This window comes from Brassica napus, chromosome C4 (genome assembly GCF_020379485.1).
Source record: "Brassica napus cultivar Da-Ae chromosome C4, Da-Ae, whole genome shotgun sequence".
Taxonomy (NCBI): Eukaryota; Viridiplantae; Streptophyta; class Magnoliopsida; order Brassicales; family Brassicaceae; genus Brassica; species Brassica napus.
This window is the reverse complement of record NC_063447.1, coordinates 10012469-10031312: the sequence shown is the minus strand read 5'-3', so window position 1 is coordinate 10031312 and position 18844 is coordinate 10012469. Positions and strand designations below refer to the sequence as shown.

At 35.6% G+C, this 18844-nt stretch overlaps 2 protein-coding genes across 2 annotated transcripts; both read left to right on the top strand.

Moving 5' to 3' along the window:
• The first annotated feature begins 7204 nt into the window (after window positions 1-7204).
• LOC106442902 lies at window positions 7205-10668 on the top strand. Its single transcript, XM_013884526.2, has 6 exons — window positions 7205-7229; window positions 7292-7787; window positions 7860-8151; window positions 8262-9220; window positions 9811-9913; window positions 9994-10668. Exons 1-6 carry the CDS (start codon window positions 7205-7207, stop codon window positions 10666-10668), a joined length of 2550 nt encoding a protein of 849 aa, XP_013739980.2.
• Window positions 10669-12679: 2011 nt separating this feature from the next.
• On the top strand, window positions 12680-15994 carry LOC106442901. Its single transcript, XM_048755446.1, has 4 exons — window positions 12680-12847; window positions 12918-13130; window positions 13914-14774; window positions 14885-15994. The coding sequence occupies exons 1-4, from the start codon at window positions 12680-12682 to the stop codon at window positions 15992-15994; spliced, it is 2352 nt and encodes a 783-aa protein (XP_048611403.1).
• Window positions 15995-18844: the final 2850 nt, after the last annotated feature.

Below are 18844 nucleotides of genomic sequence, written 5' to 3'. Positions count from 1 at the left end.
CGACTGATGTGGACACACGGAAAGATAATCACTTTGTCAAGTGGTTAAAATCACAGGTACGTAATATATCTCATACATTGATTAATTAAGTAAGTGTTTTGATACTTCAATATTAATTAAGAATATCTGTTTTTTGCAGGTTGATTATGACGATCCATATTATCTCGTATGGTTTCGCGAATTGGTTCAAGGTCCAGTTGCAAAGGTCACCACATCACCTATGTATTTCACACGAGGACTTACCTTACACATATATGAGTATGGGAGACATCGGGCAACGAGTAACTACGGAATATGTGTGATTCGTGAAACAGACTTTTACGGGATCTTGTAGGAGATTATTGAAGTTGAATTTTCGGGATTATTGAAGCTAAAATGCGTGCTCTTCAAATGTGAATGGTTCGATCCTGTTGTGAACCGATGGATTCGGTATAACAAATTTGGTGTTGTGGATGTCAATTTTGGGAGAAGATACAACAAATTTGAACCTTTCATTTTAGCTTCACAAGCCGAGCAAGTTAGCTTCCTTCCTTATCCTCGGCTTCGAACTTCCGGAATAAACTGGTTAGCTGCTATCAAAACTACACCTCGTGGACGCATTGTCGCTGGAGAAGAACCGCCCTTGCAAGAAGAAGACGCTATCACTGAAGTTGAGGTACCAGAACAACAAACTGATGAAATCTTTTTGATCGACCCGAAAAACTTTCAATATGAAGATATTCCCGAAGATGTGACAAATGAAGCACGTGAAGACGAGTTCGAGAGAAGCCACGATGATGATTGTAATGATAGTGATGAGAACGAAAACGATTTAGAGTGATGTAATATTGATGAGAACGAAAACGATTTAGTGTAATGTAATATATGTAACAAATGTTATATTTCTCTATTGTAATGTATGTTTAAAGAAATATTATTTTTATATCATCTTAATGTATGTGTACCATTAAATGTTGTTTTATATAATATGTATTTTTTCAGTTTTTAAAAATTTATTTGGAGTTTTAGAGTTTAAGTTGGAGAAAGAGCAAGAAGAAGTAAAGAAGAAGATATGATGTTAGATGATATGTGACTTTGGGGTTTAGGGATTTCATTCTCGGGGTTTAGGGTTAAGCATAGTAAAATCCTTGTAAAAATAACACGGGACTGGTAACTTCGTCGTAAATGGTTAAATCGATTCCACGTAATTTCGTCGTAAGTGGAAAAAGACGGACCTGGTAACTTCGTCGTAATATTACGTTGCATTTACGACGAATATATTTTCTATATATTGAGACGCCGCAGAGCGAGCCTGCCTTGTTCATTCCTTCCAAACTCCTTTGCTCTCCGTCTAAGGTAAACTCCCTCCCTCTTCTATTTTTTTTTAAAGTTAGTTTAGGTGATTAATTAGTTAGGTAATTAGTTTAGGGGATTAGTTAGGTGACGGAATAATAGTTTAGGTGATTAATTAGGTGACGGAATAATTTTTTTATTATGTAGTAATTGATTAAATTTATTTTAATTTCTTTTAGATGGCTCCTAGGAGAAAACCAGCAGCACCTACTTATTCTCAGTTGTTTGGCGATGGTTCCGGTCCATCATCTTCCGATGCAGTTCCAGACTCTAAGATTTCTCAGAGAGTTTCTTGGATTCTTCCTCCTCCACCACATATGCCTCCACCTCCTCCTCCAGCGGCTGCACCTCAGCCCAGAAGATGCAGTTCATCCAGATTTGTGTGTGCCTTCATATACCCCATTCGCGAGATATACGGTGGAAGATTTGCTTACCCAGCCTGAACAGAAGGGTTTGGAAGTTCTAGACCCCGATAGACCCCGAGGAACTTATTGGTAAGTTATTAATTTTTATTACATTAAAATTTAAATTATTTTTATTTTCTAACGGTTAAATTTTTTTTTTCAGGTTTGGGTCTAACAACCGTGTTAGCCGGAGCGTTTCGCCGACGATTAAGAGTTACTACGACGGGGCATATCCGAACTGGAGCAAGACACCAAATCACGTTAAGATCACTTGGTTTAAATGTTTTGCGGTAAAATTTTTAAATTTAATTAAATTTCCACTTTTAAATATTATTTTTTATTTTAAAATATTTATTATTAATTGTAATTTCTTCAAAATTTTTGTGTTTCAGCAAAAATGAGATTGGTCTTTGGGAATCACCGAGAGGATGAAGGCGGAATTCGTTGCAAAGGCAAAGACCCGCTTTTGCAACACAGTCTCCGATTGGAAGGACAAGTGGGAGATCTACGGGTATGAGGGAAAGCCCACTGAGCTCACGAAGGATGTGTGCGATGGCCTCATCGCTTATTGGGAGCACCCCTCTTCAGAGAACCGGACAAAAACCTCATGCAGTAATCCGTCTAGAAGCTGTAAGTTTTGTTTTTAATATTTATTTTAAAATTTTCAATTAATTTAAATTTTAATATTTTTTTTTTTTTGTAGTTAGAGAAGACGGGAGTCTTACCATCTCTGTCTGAGCTATTCAAGATGATTCATGCCACATCAACGGAGTTTTTGTGGATCCTGCATCTGAGAAACTCTTCCAAGTAGTGGCTGCTCGGATTGAAGAACGGGAGACGCAACTAACCCAGCAGTCTCCCGATGGATTACCCGTCACATTGACCACCGAAGACGCTGACATAATCTTCGAAGAGGTACAACTTAAAAATTTTGTTTACATTATTTTTAATATTTTAACATAATTAACTATATTAATATATGTTTTAATTTTATAGGTGACTCATAAAAAGAAGGGACGGATAGTCGGTATAGGCTCTGTTAACGAAGTTGCAAGGGCAACTTCGTCATATACTTCAAGAAGGGATGAATAGACTTCTCAGATGAAAGCTCGAATGGATAGCCAGCAGGTTCGTTTAGACTCTCTTTTTGATGGCCGTGGGAAACCCGGTTATGCAGAGAATGTTGAGTGAGAGACGAGCCGCTCTTGGGTTGCCAGTACGAGATCCCCAAGAGTCCGATCCAAACCGTCAACAGCCGAGCAACCCCACCGACTACTTCGAGGATATGTAGTTTTTTTTATATTTATGTTTGTATTATGAGTTTAAATATTATTGTATGACTTTTAAATGCTTTTTTGAAATATGTTTTTCATTTTCATATTTGGTTTTAAAATTTAAAATATTTGAAATTCTGAATATTAAATAAATTCAAATTTATTATATATTAATAATAAGAATCGATGTAAACTCCAAACATTCCATCGAATGTTTACGAGTGATTAACATCGAAAGATTTACGAGGGTTTTACATCGAAATGTTTACGTGTTCTTTACAACGAAAGTATTTACGTGTGCTTTTACATCGAAATCGTTACGTGGAGTTTACCACGAAATCTTACGTGGAGTTTACGACGAATACTTGCCCTGCTCTTTACGAGGAATTTATTTCGTCGTAAACGTAACAAGTCGTTTACGACGAAACCTCTGTTACGTCGGACGTTTTACAACGAAACGTCTTTCGAGGTTAATTTGTCGTAACACCTCGTTTACGACGAATTTACAACGAATACTGCCTTCGTAAAAATATGTTTTTTTGTAGTATATATATATATATATATATATATATATATATTCATTTTTTACCCTATACACAATATTACAATAACACATAAACTAGAGTTATTTTAGTCAGGTCTCCTTTTTATTAAGGAGAAATTTTATGTTTACCACTTTCATGGTATCACTTTTTAACTTTAGTGTACCATCACTAAAAAGACATTTTCAAAAGTACATTTTTCATTAAGTGGCAAAAGACTCTTATACCCTTGTTATTTGTATATATAATAAATCATTATTTAAAAAATATACTTTTTATATAGTTTTGAATTATACTTTTTCAAATTCGAAATTTTTTAAAATTTTTTTGAATTTTCTTTTTTGAAATTGTTTTTTATTGTATTTTTAAAATTTCTTTTTGAAATTCGAAAATTATGTATGAAACTATTTTTAAAAAATTTTAATATATATTTTTAAGTATTTATTTATATATTTATTAGAATCCTAAATTTCACATTTCAAAAACCATACTCTCTCCACTCTAAATCTTAAGTCTAGATTAGTTAACCATAGGGGTATAAGCATCTTTTACCGATAATTAAAAATGAGAATTAAAGTGATTAGTGTAAACATGAAAAGTGATACTATGAATGTGGTATTTGTGCAAATTTCCTTTTTATTAATGTCAAGGGTTTGACGTTTGGTTATCTATTCGACTTAATGATTGCTATGTTTATGTTAAAAATATTAACGTTTACTTCAATTTTTTAATTATATTTGACATAAAATGACTTTTTGTTACATTATAAATTTCATATGTTTACACTCAACATTTTAGTTTCAAATAAAATTAACATATAATTTTTAATAATAAAAGTAATTTAGTTTCATGAAGATATACTATATTGCTCCCTCCGTATCACTAAGTGATGTTTAAAGATTTTTTTTTCACTTTAAAGAAAATGATTTTTTAAGCTTTTAACTATTTTAGATAGAATTTAATAGGATTTGAATTTTTTGACCAATTACAAAATACTGTATTTTTCTTATTGGTTGAACAAGTTTCATTTAATGATATTTTTATATAACCAAAATAAATTATGTGAAAGTTTGAATTTTCTTAATTCACTAGGTTAAGATCCGCACCTTGCGTGGGATGAACATTATATATATATATATAAATTATTTTATGTATTATATGTTTTTATATATTATGAAATAATAAATAAATATTGAATAATTAAAAGTCAACAACTATTACATATATAAATAAATTGGTGCAAACATATAAATCAATTTTTATTATCTAAACAATAATATTTTTTTTCTATTTGATAGGATATGTAATTAAATTTAAATGATATTAACATACATAGTATATTTTTAATATTAATGTCTCTTAAATGATGTTTCCTACTCTTATGGGTTTTTGATCATTAATAGTTTTAGTAATTTATATTTTTTTTTCAAAATTAAGTTGTCAATATTCATTCAAAGCTTTTATCAGAAAAATTGTTTCAAGAAAATTTCGAAACTAAAATATTTATGTATTTTATATGGTTTATAGTTTAATTTAAATATATATATATATATATATATATATATATCTATATATATATTATTCTTAATAATTGATTAAATTAGACTTTTTACTTATATGATTTTGTCATCTTTTGTATTTTGTCATAAAAAAAATTTTAAACCCTGGATCACAAAATTTGAATTTGAGACTTTTAACGATTTTAATAATTTATAATCGTTTTTAAAAATTCAAAATATAACATATACAAAAAAAAATCAAAAATTTTATTATATGGTTATTGTGGTTGTTTAATTTATTTTAATAGTTTAAAATTAAACAAATATGATAGATAATATACTAATTTTTATTAAATATTTATTATTCATAATCATTAATTGTCATATATACTTTATCTACATTAGGCAATTCTGTAATTTTTATTTAAGAAAATAATGAATAACATTAATAATGAATTTATGCTTAATTTAATCAATAGCTTATTATATAATTCGAATGAACCAACATATTTCTCTAATGATTATAAGAATCATCATAGTAATGACCTATGGATACAAAATAAAGTTGTAATATTTCTCAATTAATATATAGGAAATATGCAAAAACTTTAAACACCACTTACATTGATACATAGGAAGTGTGTTTTCATAAAATATTAATATTAGCAAAATTGCAGGCAACCACCTAGTATTTGTTAAAAACAAAAATATAACATTGTTTATTAATATTTATTTATTTTATTTTTTGTTTGTATAGTTTTATGTTAAGATTGTTATTTATAACTTGTTGAGTTGCGATGTTTTCACTATTTGATACCATTATGTTAAAAACAAAAACATAATATTGTTTATTAATATTTATTTTATTTGTTTGTATAATACTATTATGTTTAAGTTTGGTGTAGAAAGTTAATTATGGTTGGCATTTTTATTTATGATTATAATTTTATAATTTGATTGTTTTTCTTAGTTATTTTGGATTTTTTTTTTAATTTTTGAAAACCCAGTAATCACCTGCAAATAAATAATTTGAGAAACATTTTTAAAATTCATTATTTATTAACTTATATTGTATTTCTTAATATATAATAGATTTTTGAAGTGTTTTTCTTAGCATTAGATTCTTGTAAAAAATCTAACACTAACAGTTTGTCCTATTATATCTGCCTAAGGAAAATGTATGAATAAATTAAAAGAAGAGAACATCTGAAAATAACTTAAAACTTTGGCATATTAAATAGTGTTAGGATTATAGTTAAAACTGTTTTATAATTAAGATGTTTTTTTTCTACAACTAAGAAATTTTATAATTATTAAAAGTAGAATTTAATAGTATTAAAAAAATCTATAATTAAGAAAAATAAATTGTTTAGAATCTTTCTAACTAATGTGATTTCTCTTTTTCAGTTAAGAAAATGATATTTTATTATATAAAGTTTGGTTTTTAGAGTTACTAATTAACATAATTGTGATAAATGGCAATTATATATTTAAGATTATGCCAAATAGTATGGTATCCTTACATAAATAGGTACAATAAAATATAGAGAAAATGATTAGACTAATACAAAAAAGTGAGGTAATGACTAGACTAATACAAATCTTTTGAAAATAACTAGAGTGTTTTTAGAACCCTAGTAAATTACTGTTTAAGCCCTTTATTATTTTTTTTTAGTTGTGATTAATTTTAATTTGAAAATCCACATCAGAAGTAATGATACCACGTCACTTAACCCGAAGGAAAATCAAACGACGATCATTAACTTCTCCGAGACTGTTCTCCCACTAAACCCTAACTGTTTTCGAAATCGTGTTCACTACAACTCTTCTCGGCAAAGCGGCTTCTCTGAAATAATCTCCGTAATCTTCTTCTCTAGTCTCCGTTTCTCTGAAATCGTGTGTCCGTAAGCTTCTTCTTCAGATTGGTTGTCTCCTCAAATCTTTGTAATCGTATTCTCTGGTATATTTCGAGGCTTTGCTCTGAGTTTTTCGAGTATTTGAGTGAGTATAATTAATGCTGTGAGTTAGATATATGTTTTGTCTGAGTTTGAGTTAGTATTCGTTACGGCTGATTTAGGATCCTTAACGACTGATTTATAGAAGGTAATTGTGACTGATTTAGTATTCTTTGAGACTGATTTATTTATGTAATGATGGCTGAGTTATGTTTTGTGGCTTGTTTATTTTATGTCTTTCTTCTGATTTATCATTGATATGTTATATATGTCTTTTTTGATCAGATGGATGTTTCCGAAGATCTAGCAAGGGATTACCCTCCAAGACTTACCCTGAAGCGGCTTCTATTTTTGAAAACAAAAGCATTAATACGAATAGCCATTTTTCTGAGATCCCTCGACTTAGACAAGCAATTGGAATAGATGTGTGGGATAATCTGAAGACGTATCCTGTTGGATTGATTGCTAAACTGGCTGAGAGCAAATTGGTGTGGTCTGGTAAGACTGTACATTATCTACTTTGTAGACAGCTGCGAGTCTATAAGAAGGAGATTTGGTCTCTCATTGTTGATCAACCTCTCAGGTTTAGCTTAATAGAATTTGGTGAGATCACGGGTTTAAACACAAATCCACTGCCAGAAGAAAGTTTTGAACCTGATCCAGAGAATTACAAAGTGTTGTGGGAGTTGTTGAAAGTGCCGCTTGGGTACGGACCCAAGTTTGATGAACTTATAGAAGCTTTAACGGAGTGTCCATTCTGGAGTGCTGATCAGCGAAAATGGTATTGGCTGTTGTTTCTTCAAGCCATTGGACATTATGGCTTGCATCATAATTGAAGAATACCCTTTGAAAGTGCAAAAAGAGTATTCGATGATGACGCCCTGATGACTTATCCTTGGGGTCGGACTGCCTATGAATTTCTTGTTGATTCTATCAAGTTGTTGCATCCACAAGGAGGGTCGTACACCCTTAGCGGCTTCAAGGACGTGGTATTGGTTTGGGCGTATGAATCTGTCACAGTGTTCGGAGAGCTTTATGGCAGAAAAGTGAATCCAGACGAAATTCCGCTTTTGCGATGGGGTGGAAGTCGTACTCGTGCAAGTCTTGCTACTACAATAGCTAAGGAGATGAATGATCATGGAACGGTAAGGTTTAAATCAGACATATGAATCCTGTAATGTAATGTCTGAGTTATTGGATTATTTTATGGTTGAGTTGTTAATTTTAATGACTGATTTATGTTTTTGTGTTGTAGGTGCGTGTGAGGAAAATGGTGATGAAGGAGGGTCTAGAAGAGCTGTTTCCTCAGTGGAAGGATGAAGCAGATGACCCACAACTTGATAACCTAATTAAAGATATACATGCAGATAGGTTTGTTAGAGATTTTTATGTGCAATCGAATGAGAAGAACAAAAAAACGAAGGCTGGAGTTTCGTCAGAGGCTGAGCCACCCTCAAAGAAGCAGAAGAAAGGTAAGAAACAGAAGGAGGTGAAAATCAATGAGGGTGAAACTGCTGTTGTAGAGGAGAAGGAGAGTGCAAAGGAGAAGGGTCGTAGCGAAGCGGTTCTGCTGAACATAGTTGCTCATCTCGAGAAGTTGGACCGAAAATTTGACTCGAGATTAACAGAATACGACACCAAGTTTGGATTTTTTTCCCAAGGCCTTTTGGATACCATTGGAGATACAGTGAAAACTACAGTTGAAGAGCGTCTGAGAGTTTTGGGGGTGTCCAATAGTAGTCAACCTGAAGGTCAACACGTGATGGTCTCAGAAGACAACCAACAGCCGGAGTCCAATAGTGGTCAACCTGATGGTCAAAACGTGATGGTCTCAGAAGACAACCGACAGCCGGACTCCAATAGTGGTCAACCTGCATCTAAGACCCCTATTGATAAACAGTCCGAAGACAGCCAACCGCAAAAGACCCCTGATAAAGGCCAATCTGAGAAGAATCTGGCAGATGATATTGCTAAAGCTGATGCGAAAGGTATGGGAGCAAAGCTGAATTCGAAGGTTGTCAGGGATAAGGCTGCTGGGGTGAAAAAGAACTTGGATTCGGCGTTTGGTAATGCCGATGCAACAAATGCTGATTTGGTCTCTGATTCTCCTGGTAAGGAACCACCATTCGGACGCGGTTGCAGGGGCTTAGGGAAAAGAAATAACTTAGCGGCTGATTTGGAGAGGAATGAAGCTGAGTTAAAGAAGAAGCAGAAGCAAGAAGAAGCTGAGTTGAAGAGGAAGAAGAAGCAAGAAGAGGCTGAGTTAAAGAAGAAGCAGAAGAAAGGAGAGGCTGAGTTAAAGAAGAAAAAGAAGCAAGAAGAGGCTGATTTAAAGAAGAAGAAGAAGCAAGAAGAGGCTGACTCAAAGAAGGATATTCCTGCTTCAAAAAGGACTCGCAGTGGTACAATAAGAATACCCATTCCGACTAAGCAAATTAAGAACACCAAGTATTCAGACGAACTGTGGCCGGAATCTGATGTGGAGGAAGATGAAAGGAAAAGGTGTGGAAGAATAAAGGAGTATCGGCTGAAAGCTGTTCAATTATCTCCAGATGGGTCTCAAATGAGTGCGGAATTTGGTCCTTCTGTACCATTTCCCCACATCGGAGACAATGTAACGACGTGCATGAGAAAGGTTTTGAACCTTCACCTGCAATATATGATCCCTTAGGACCTGTTGATCCGGTTAAAAGGGATAATCTTTTGCAACACCTAAAGCCACACGAGTAAGGACTTTTGCACCATTTCGTTGATTTTAGCTAATAAAAAGATTTTGCAGAGACTGAGTTGTGTTAAATTATCAGGGAAATTCCACATGGAGAAGCTCACGAGGATATTGAGTTCTACAGAATTCTCATCACTCCAAGACCTTGGCCCATCAAAGAATATGGATGGCTGGTTCAAAATGTAAGTATGCAGCAGAGTTATATTTACTTTACGGCTAAGTTATAAGTATGGTACAGCTGAGTTATATATTATCTGTGCAGCATATTGCTTCGTATATTAGAGTCCTCATTCAAAGGTCCAAACAAGATCCCAGCCTATTCTGGTCCAAGCGCGTTGCCTTTATAGACTCTTGGTTCCTTGAATCATGGGTTCACGATTATAAGGAGTTCGAAGTCAAACCGGAAATGGTCAAATTCAAAGGAAGTGGTTACGAGGGGTTAGCAAACGGTTTGATCCCCACAGACATTCAGACAAAGTTGCGGTGGTTTACAGATGTAGATCACTTGTACGGAGTGCTTAATACTGGCGGCAATCATTGGGTGGGTTTTCACGCGGATCTGCATAAAGAGAAGGTTGATTGCTATGATTCAATCGTTGGAGAGCAAACACTCGAAAGTGATCTGAGAATGCTAAATTTCTTTGGGCCGCTTACTCGTATGATCCCTGCGATTCTGAATGCCCTTATTCCTGATGATATCCGAGTCCCTACCAAGAAAGAGTTTGTATTCAGACGAAGAACAAAACGTATTGTTCCACAAAACAACCTGAGAGGCGACTGTGGAGTGTATTCATTGAAGTTCGTCGAGTGTCTAGCGCTTGGTGTAGCTTTTGATGGGATATTGGATGAAAATATTCAAGGTCTGAGAATGAAGATGGCAGCAGATGTCTTCAATGAAGGAAGTTGTAGTTTGGTAGGGTCGTTTGGCGATGAATGAAGATGAGTTTTGTATGACTTATGGCTAGATATTTTGTACTTGACTTAAAGTTATGATTTGTTTATCGTAACTCAGCCACCTTGTTTAAATTACGCAGCCGTTACGTTAGATATAGCTCAGCCAAACCTCAAACCATACCCTAAAATAGGGAAATATTTAATAAGTCAGCCGATTCGTCTTCATAAAGCAGCCGTTAAGGTAGATAAAAGTCAGCCATACCTCAAACCATACCCTGAATTAAAATAATTGATATGTTTATACTTAAAAATGTTATAACATTCCCTAATAAGTGAATATATAATCAACCGAACGTCTCTTATTTATTTAATTAACGAGTTTAGAATCGATCATGATCTTGAGGTATATGTTGTCTTGCAGTTACTTAAAACCTTACATGTAGATATAGAGTGTGATCATAATACAACTCTCCTAAACTATATACAACGCATTTTAAGACTAAATTTATGTTATTTGTTATATTTATCACACCGTTATTCCAAATCCTAAACATAAATCCCTAAATAAACAAACCTAAACTCTAAATCCTAAACCCTAAACCCTAAATCCCAAATATTAAATCAGCCGTAATAGGCTATATAACTCGGCCGCCACGTTTGTTAAATGTTGTCGTTTGGCGGGAAATAAGATAAATGAATTTTGAGAAATTTCAATTCCCGCCGTTTCACGTTCTATGTTTCTCTATATATAGTGCCCTCTCTAATACCCTTTTTTACGCCTTTATCTCTCTAGAAAAAACCTAAACAATATCTCTCTATCCCCATCAAAAGCCATGCCGATTGTTCCTGAAAATTCAGAGAGGTTAGAGAACAGTGTTTTTGCGATACTAAGCTCTGCAAATCGTGAAAACCTCCCTGTTCTATACCCTGGTTCGTGTGACTTGCTTGACACAACCAGCCCTACATGGTTTAAATTTTTAACTGATCTCTCCCTGGTCATCCCGACGATTCTTGCAGAAGGATGGGTTCATGCATGGCCGACATACTGCGACATTCCCGATCATTTTAAAGAACGATGGTTTCTTCAACTCGCTGTAAGGCCCGACATTTGTTCATATATATTAATATATACCATCGGTCTGTAATCTTTGTATTTTTTGTTTGCCGTAGCGGACAAACACATGGGATCGAAGGCATCATTTGACAGTTTGGCGTAATTTTAATCTTGTGGCCAGAAGTCTATTTCGTTGTCAGATGCGCCATTTGAGGTGGACTTGGTTGGAAGGAGGCGAGAAGCCAACTTGGATGCTAACCAGCGTTTGGCTTGATCTCTGCCACATGTTTGAAGAGTCTGGTCCAGATAATTTTGGTTCCTGAAAGTCTTTTCGTGTCTGTATTTTGAACTTCATTATTTCAGTCATAACTTGTTTCAATGATTCAGCCGCAACTAGTTTGAATGTAATCTCTGCCACATGTTTGAAGAGTCTGGTCCAGATAATTTTGGTTCCTGAAAGTCTTTTCGTGTCTGTATTTTGAACTTCATTATTTCAGCCATAACTTGTTTCAATGATTCAGCCGCAACTAGTTTAAATGTAATCTCGGCCACACATTTTATATAATTCAGCCATAACTTGTTTCAATAACTCAGCCGTAATTGTATTTTGAAACGCATTATTTCTGTTTGTGAATATTATCTCGGCCACATATCTAATATAATTAAGGTATAACTCAGCGATCATTTTATTTAAATAAGTCAGGCATATCGTATTTAAATAACTCGGTCATCATTGTATTTAAATAACCCAGCATCGATTTAATTTTAAGAGGCGGAATATGGGAAGTTCCATCATTATGCGCGTGGGAAAATTTGGCTGCCATGATAATATCGAGACTCATTTTACGAGTTTTTATATATATGTTTCATTTACAATATCGAGACACTGATATTATATTGTATTTTATATATTTAATAGTATTATATCTGTGATGTCGTATCTCTTCTTACAAAGTAAAACAATTTTTAGTTTCCAAGGACTTTGAAATCTATTTTAACAATGTCTTCCTCATCCTTCACCTCAGGAAATTATTACAGACGACGTAGGAATACGGAAAGAGGAACGCCGAAAGAGTGTTGGTGTGGTGCACCATCTGACATTTTTACATCTGGAAGCGAAACAAATCCAGGAAGATTGTACTATTGCTGTGCAAAAGGATATCATAAGGTTAGTTCTGGTTCTTATTTCCCATGTTCGGAAACGTAATACTTAGATCTGGTTACATTGGTGAAAACAGAGTCATTTATTCAAATGGGCGGATGAGTGCTTGGTGGAAGAGGTTGAAGATATTAAGGCAGTGATAAATGGCATGAATAGAGACATCTCGGAGTTGCGAGTTAACGTTGCTCGGTTGGCGAATGGAGTAAAGACAGAATCTGAGAGAAAAGGAGGCGAATGTTTGAGTGAGAATCAGTGTTTGAGGAATGTGGTTGTTTGTGTGGCTGGAATGGTGATACTTTGCTACTACTACTTCTCTGTTTAGTCATGTTTTGTCATCATAAGTCAGCTTTCGCGTGTTATGTAACTCAACCTTTATTAACTTTTAAGTTGTTTTAACTCAGTCGTATGTAAACAAAACTATGCGTTTATTAATATATAACTCAGCCGTTAAATTAAATTGATAAAAGCGAGAATGTTTTGTTACCTCTGGTAAATGACATAAATAGCCTTTGGTTAGTTTTATTTACTTTTATGCTCAGATAGTCTCATCAACCAGTAACATTGATTGACCTAACAATTAGAAAAAAAAACATTGTCGTAAACGGAGAAGGAACCGCAAGGATACGAAATCGCCGTCGACATTGTGTCTACTTCCTCTTCCTAAAAATAACTGTGAGATCTCCGTTATCGTTATCGTTATCGTTCGTTTGTACGAAATCGTCTTCGCCGCATTCATATCTACAAGTTCGTCTTTTCGGTAGGATGTCGCGACGTTAAATATTGATTTGGGGTTTTGTTTCGAGTGAGTTAGGGTGTTGTTTCGAGTGAGTTAGGGCTGTGTTTTGAGTGAGTTAGGGTGTAGTTGTGATTAGGTTATTGTTGTGTTGTAGCTGAGTTATTGTTATGTTGTGGCAGAGTTATTGTTATGTTTTCCCTGAGTTATTATTATGTTTTCCCTGAGTTATTGTTATGTTGTGTCTGAGTTATTTTAATGTTGTGGCAGAGTTATTGTTATATTCATTGAGTTATTGTTATATGTCGTGACTGAGTTATTGTTTGTTTATTTGTTCAGATGGATGTTTCTGATGTTAAATCACGGGGTTACCCTCCAAGACTTTATCCTGTAGGGTCTTCTAACCTAGAAAATAAAGACATTAATCACAATTTCCGTTCACGAGATTTACCTCATATTATAGAAACACTAGGAGAAGATGTATGGAAAGCACTGGTGAACTCTCCCATTGGAGTAGTTGCTAGGCTAGTTGAACGCCGAAGCGTGTGGTCTGGTAGAACAGTACACTATCTACTATGTAGACAGCTGCGAGTACATAGGAAGGAGATATGGAGTCTGGTGGTTGATGAGCCTATCAGGTTTAGCTTGGTAGAATTTGGTGAGATAACTGGGTTAAACACTGGTCCATTGCCAACAGAAAGTTTTGAACCTGATCCTGATAAATACAAACCGTTTTGGGTGAAGCTGAAGGTGTCGCTTGGGAGGGGACCCACGTTGGATGAACTGAAGAACTCAATAGAGGTCTGCACGAGTTGGACATTTGAAGAGCGTAAATGGCTAGGGCTATTAGTTCTTCAACACATGGTACTTTATTGTTTGCATCAAAATTCTCGGGTGCCATTTGAAAGTGCCAAAAGAGTGTTTGACGATGAAGCCATGAAGTCGTATCCATGGGGTCGGACTGCATACGAAGTTCTCATTGACTCTATTAAAACGTTGGCTCCAGAAATGGGTTCATACACATTAAGCGGCCTAAAGGATGCGTTATTGATTTGGGCGTATGAATCCATCGTCTGCTTTGGCGAGTGTTTTGGGAGAGTGGTGAATAATGAAGACGTTCCACTTTTACGATGGGGTGGAAAGCGTACTCGTGCAAATTTCGAAAACTTGTTGTCTGCCGAGATAAAACAACATAGCCAGGTAAGGTGTAACACTGCGTTTTGATTTCTTAAATGGCTGATTTATTAGACTTAATGGCTGAGTGTTGTGTTTATTTGGTGGCTGAGTTATATTATGACCTGGTGTTACAGGTGCGTGTTAGGAGAATGGTTTCGAAGGAGTCAATCGAAGAGTTGTTGCCTGAATGGTCGTGTCAACCTGACGACCCACAACTCGTTAACTTGATAACAGACATACATGCAGGTAGATTTGTAAAAGGTTTTTGGGAAGTGCATGGAAATGCGGAGGGGAAGGGTAACGAAAAGAAGAAGAAAGCTGAGCCACCCACTAAGAAGCAGAATAAAGTTAAGACCAATGAGGGTGAAGCTGCTGCAACGGGAAAGGGTTCAAGCGAAGAGGAAGGTAATAAAGATTCGGGGAACAACGCGAGTCTGATGGCCATTGCGAGTACTCTGGATAAACTTTCCAAAAAATTTGTCCTGATGGACGCGCGATTTAAAAAACCATTGGTGGACCAGAAGTCGATAGATGACATGGTGAAAGTTGCAGTGGAGGAGCGTCTGAAAGTTATGGGGATAGGAAAAAATCCCCAAAACAAAGATAACCTCTCAAACGTCGCCGCCGACCAACAACCTGAACCGTTGTCATCACCGCAGCCTAATACCCGGCAGAAGTCTGTCTGTAGTCCACTGTTAGCTGAAACCCCTGGAAAGGATATGGGACCTAGAAACAATTTGTCCAACGAGCTTGATAAGGAGAGAGGGATGAAAAAAACTTTGGCTAAGGAGTTTGGAACACATGCTGAAGATGAGGGTGCTAATGTTCTTGATTTCCTATATGTTTCTCCTGCAAAGGCAACTAAGGCTGAAGACTTACGTCGCCGCTCCACGCGCAACCGTATTATAAAGGATGAGGATGCAGAAGATAAGAAAAAATCTGTGCAAGCAGAGGCTGTGTTGAAGAGGAAGGAGAAAGCTGCCGCTAAGAGAAAAGCAGCTGCCTCAATGAAGCAAAAACAGCCTGAGTTAAAGAAACCAACACAGGCTGAGTTAATGAATGAAGAACAGGCTGAGTTAAAGAATCAAGAAGCCGATAATGAGAAGAGAAAGAATATAACTACACCGCGTGCCAATGTAAAAAGATGCAAGGTTGAATATTCTGTAGAGGACAGTGAATTTGCTGTAATGACCGACGAAGTTCTTGCGGAGGAGAATGAAATCTTGCCGGAGTCGCCTATGTAGAGTCAGGAATTGATTAGATCTGCTATAGTAAAGGAATATCGGGAGAAAACGGTTAAATTATCTCCACAAGGGTTTGCATTGTCTGAAGGTTCTTCAAAACCAGTTTTTCCGTACATTGGAGACAATGGAACGACGTGCATGAGGAATAATGTTGAGCCTTCATCAGCAATATATGACCCTCTAGCACCTGTTGATCCGATTGTATTGGATAAACTTATGCAACACATCTCGAGAATTCCACCCAAACCACCAGCACCAGCAAAGAAAAGAGTTGTAAGATCCGCCGCTCGTGAGGGTGACTTCTACATCATACTCATCCTTGAAAGACCGTGGCCGCATAGCCAATATGGATGGTTGTTTGATGATGTAAGTCTATAATTACGACAGAGTTTTACATTATATTTCAGCTGATTTATATCTTCTATTAAGGCTGACTTATATATTTGTTTACGGCTGACTTGTTAATATTTATTGGGTAGCATATCTCTGCGTATATTAACGTCCTCATTAAGAGGTCCATGCGAGATCCCACCCCATTCTGGACCAAGCGAATTGCCTTCATTGATCCTTGGTTCTTGAAGAAGTGGGTTGACGATTACAAGCAGTTCAAGATAAAACCTAATATGATGAAGTTCACAGGGAATGGTTATGAAAATCTTGTACACGGTAAGCTTCCCTGTAACTTTCAAACAAACTTGAAGTGGTATGAACACGTGGATCACTTGTACGGATGTCTTCCAACCGGAGGAAATCACTGGGTGGCTTTTCACGTGGATCTGAAGAAGGAGAAGGTTGATTGCTATGATTCAATCATTGGAGAGGTAACACCCAAAAGTGAGAAGAAAATGCTTGAAGAGTTTAAACCGATAACGCTTATGCTTCCCGATATTTTGAATCAAAACATTCCTGCCAATCTCTGAACCCCGAGTAGGAAGAAGTTCGCATTCAGGAGGAGGAGCAAAAGGTACACTCCACAAAACACCCAGATTGGCGATTGTGGGGTGTATGCGTTGAAGTTGTGGAGTGTCTAGCGCTTGGTGTAAGTTTTGCTGGGATAAACGATAAAAATATTCAAGGTTTACGGTTGAAGATGGCGGCAGAGATCCTCGATAAAGGAGGAAACAGGGCGGAGAACAATTAGCTTTCCAAATGAATATGTGTTTGTTATTTTCAATCAGACTTTCCAATTACCTTAAGTTGTTTAATGTTGTTTTATTTTATTAAGTCAGTCGTTACGTTAGATATAGCTCAGCCATACCTCAAACCATACCCTGAATTAAAATAATTGATATGTTTATACTTAAAAATGTTATAACATTCCCTAATAAGTGAATATATAATCAACCGAACGTCTCTTATTTATTGAATTAACGAGTTTAGAATCGATCATGATCTTGAGGTATATGTTGTCTTGCAGTTAGTTAAAACCTTACATGTAGATATAGAGTGTGATCATAATACAACTCTCCTAAACTATATACAACGCATTTTAAGACTAAATTTATGTTATTTGTTATATTTATCACACCGTTATTCCAAATCCTAAACATAAATCCCTAAATAAACAAACCTAAACTCTAAATCCTAAACCCTAAACCCTAAATCCCAAATATTAAATCAGCCGTAATAGGCTATATAACTCGGCCGCCACGTTTGATAAATGTTGATGTTTGGCGGGGAAATAAGATAGCAACTAGGAATTTTTATTCTTTGAATTTGGCGACTATTCGCATTTCCATTGGGCTCTATATATGTCCAATTTCCCTTTTCATTCTCTTTCCAATATCATTCACTCTTTATAAAAACCTAAACCATATGGATATGGAGATTGTTCCTGGCTGGTCATTAAAGTTCGCCAGCAGTGTGAATGCCATTCTAAGTTCTGCAGATCGGGAAAGCCTCCCGGTTATAAACCCTGGTCCAGGGGTCTACGTTGACAAAACCTCTGTTACGTGGTTTAGATTTTTACATGATCTTTCGCACGCGATCCCAAATATTCTTCGAGAAGGATGGGTTCATGAGTGGCCGACATACCGCTTCATCCCCGCTCATTTTAAGGAACGCTGGTTTCTTATACTCCCTGTAAGCACCGATTATGTATATATATTCCATTAAACAGCAGTTATATGTTTAAAGGAACGCTGGGTTTCTAATATTCTGTTATCTTCTTCTTTTAGCGGAGAAACACTTGGGATCCGAGACATAATTTTTTAGTATGGACGCATTTCAATCTGGTGGCCAGAACGATGTTTCGATCTCAAATGCGATGGTTGAAAAGGTGTTGGGCGCAGGGTGGCGATAAGCCTGAGTGGATGATAACTAGAGTTTGGCTTGCTCTTGTCGACATGTTTGAAGAGTTTGGACCTGATAATTTCGGTTTTTGAATGAGATTTGGTTTTTTTCTTAAAAATTCGACCACATTAGTATGAAAACTTCGCACTAATTCAGCCTTATCAGAGTTGTATAGATGCTTTCCAAAGGACATGAATTATAGTATAAAAACTTCGCACTAATTCAAACGTAACTCAGCCTAAGTAAAAATGAACTCAGCCCCCGTTAACACTAATTCAAACGTAACTCAGCCTTATTAATCAATAACTCAGCCCCTGTTAACACTAACTCAGCCGTTATGCATATCAGAGTCGTAGGGATGTAAAGTTTCGTATTTAACACGCCTTTGTAAATATGTATTATATTATTCAACCTTCTCGAATTTTCGTTATACTCAGCATCAGAATTATTTTAAAAGTTGTGGTTCATAATCCAGTATCGAAAATCGTGAACATTATTATGCGTGTGGGATTTTTTGGCTGTCATAATAATATCGAGATTCATTATTAGTATGTCTTT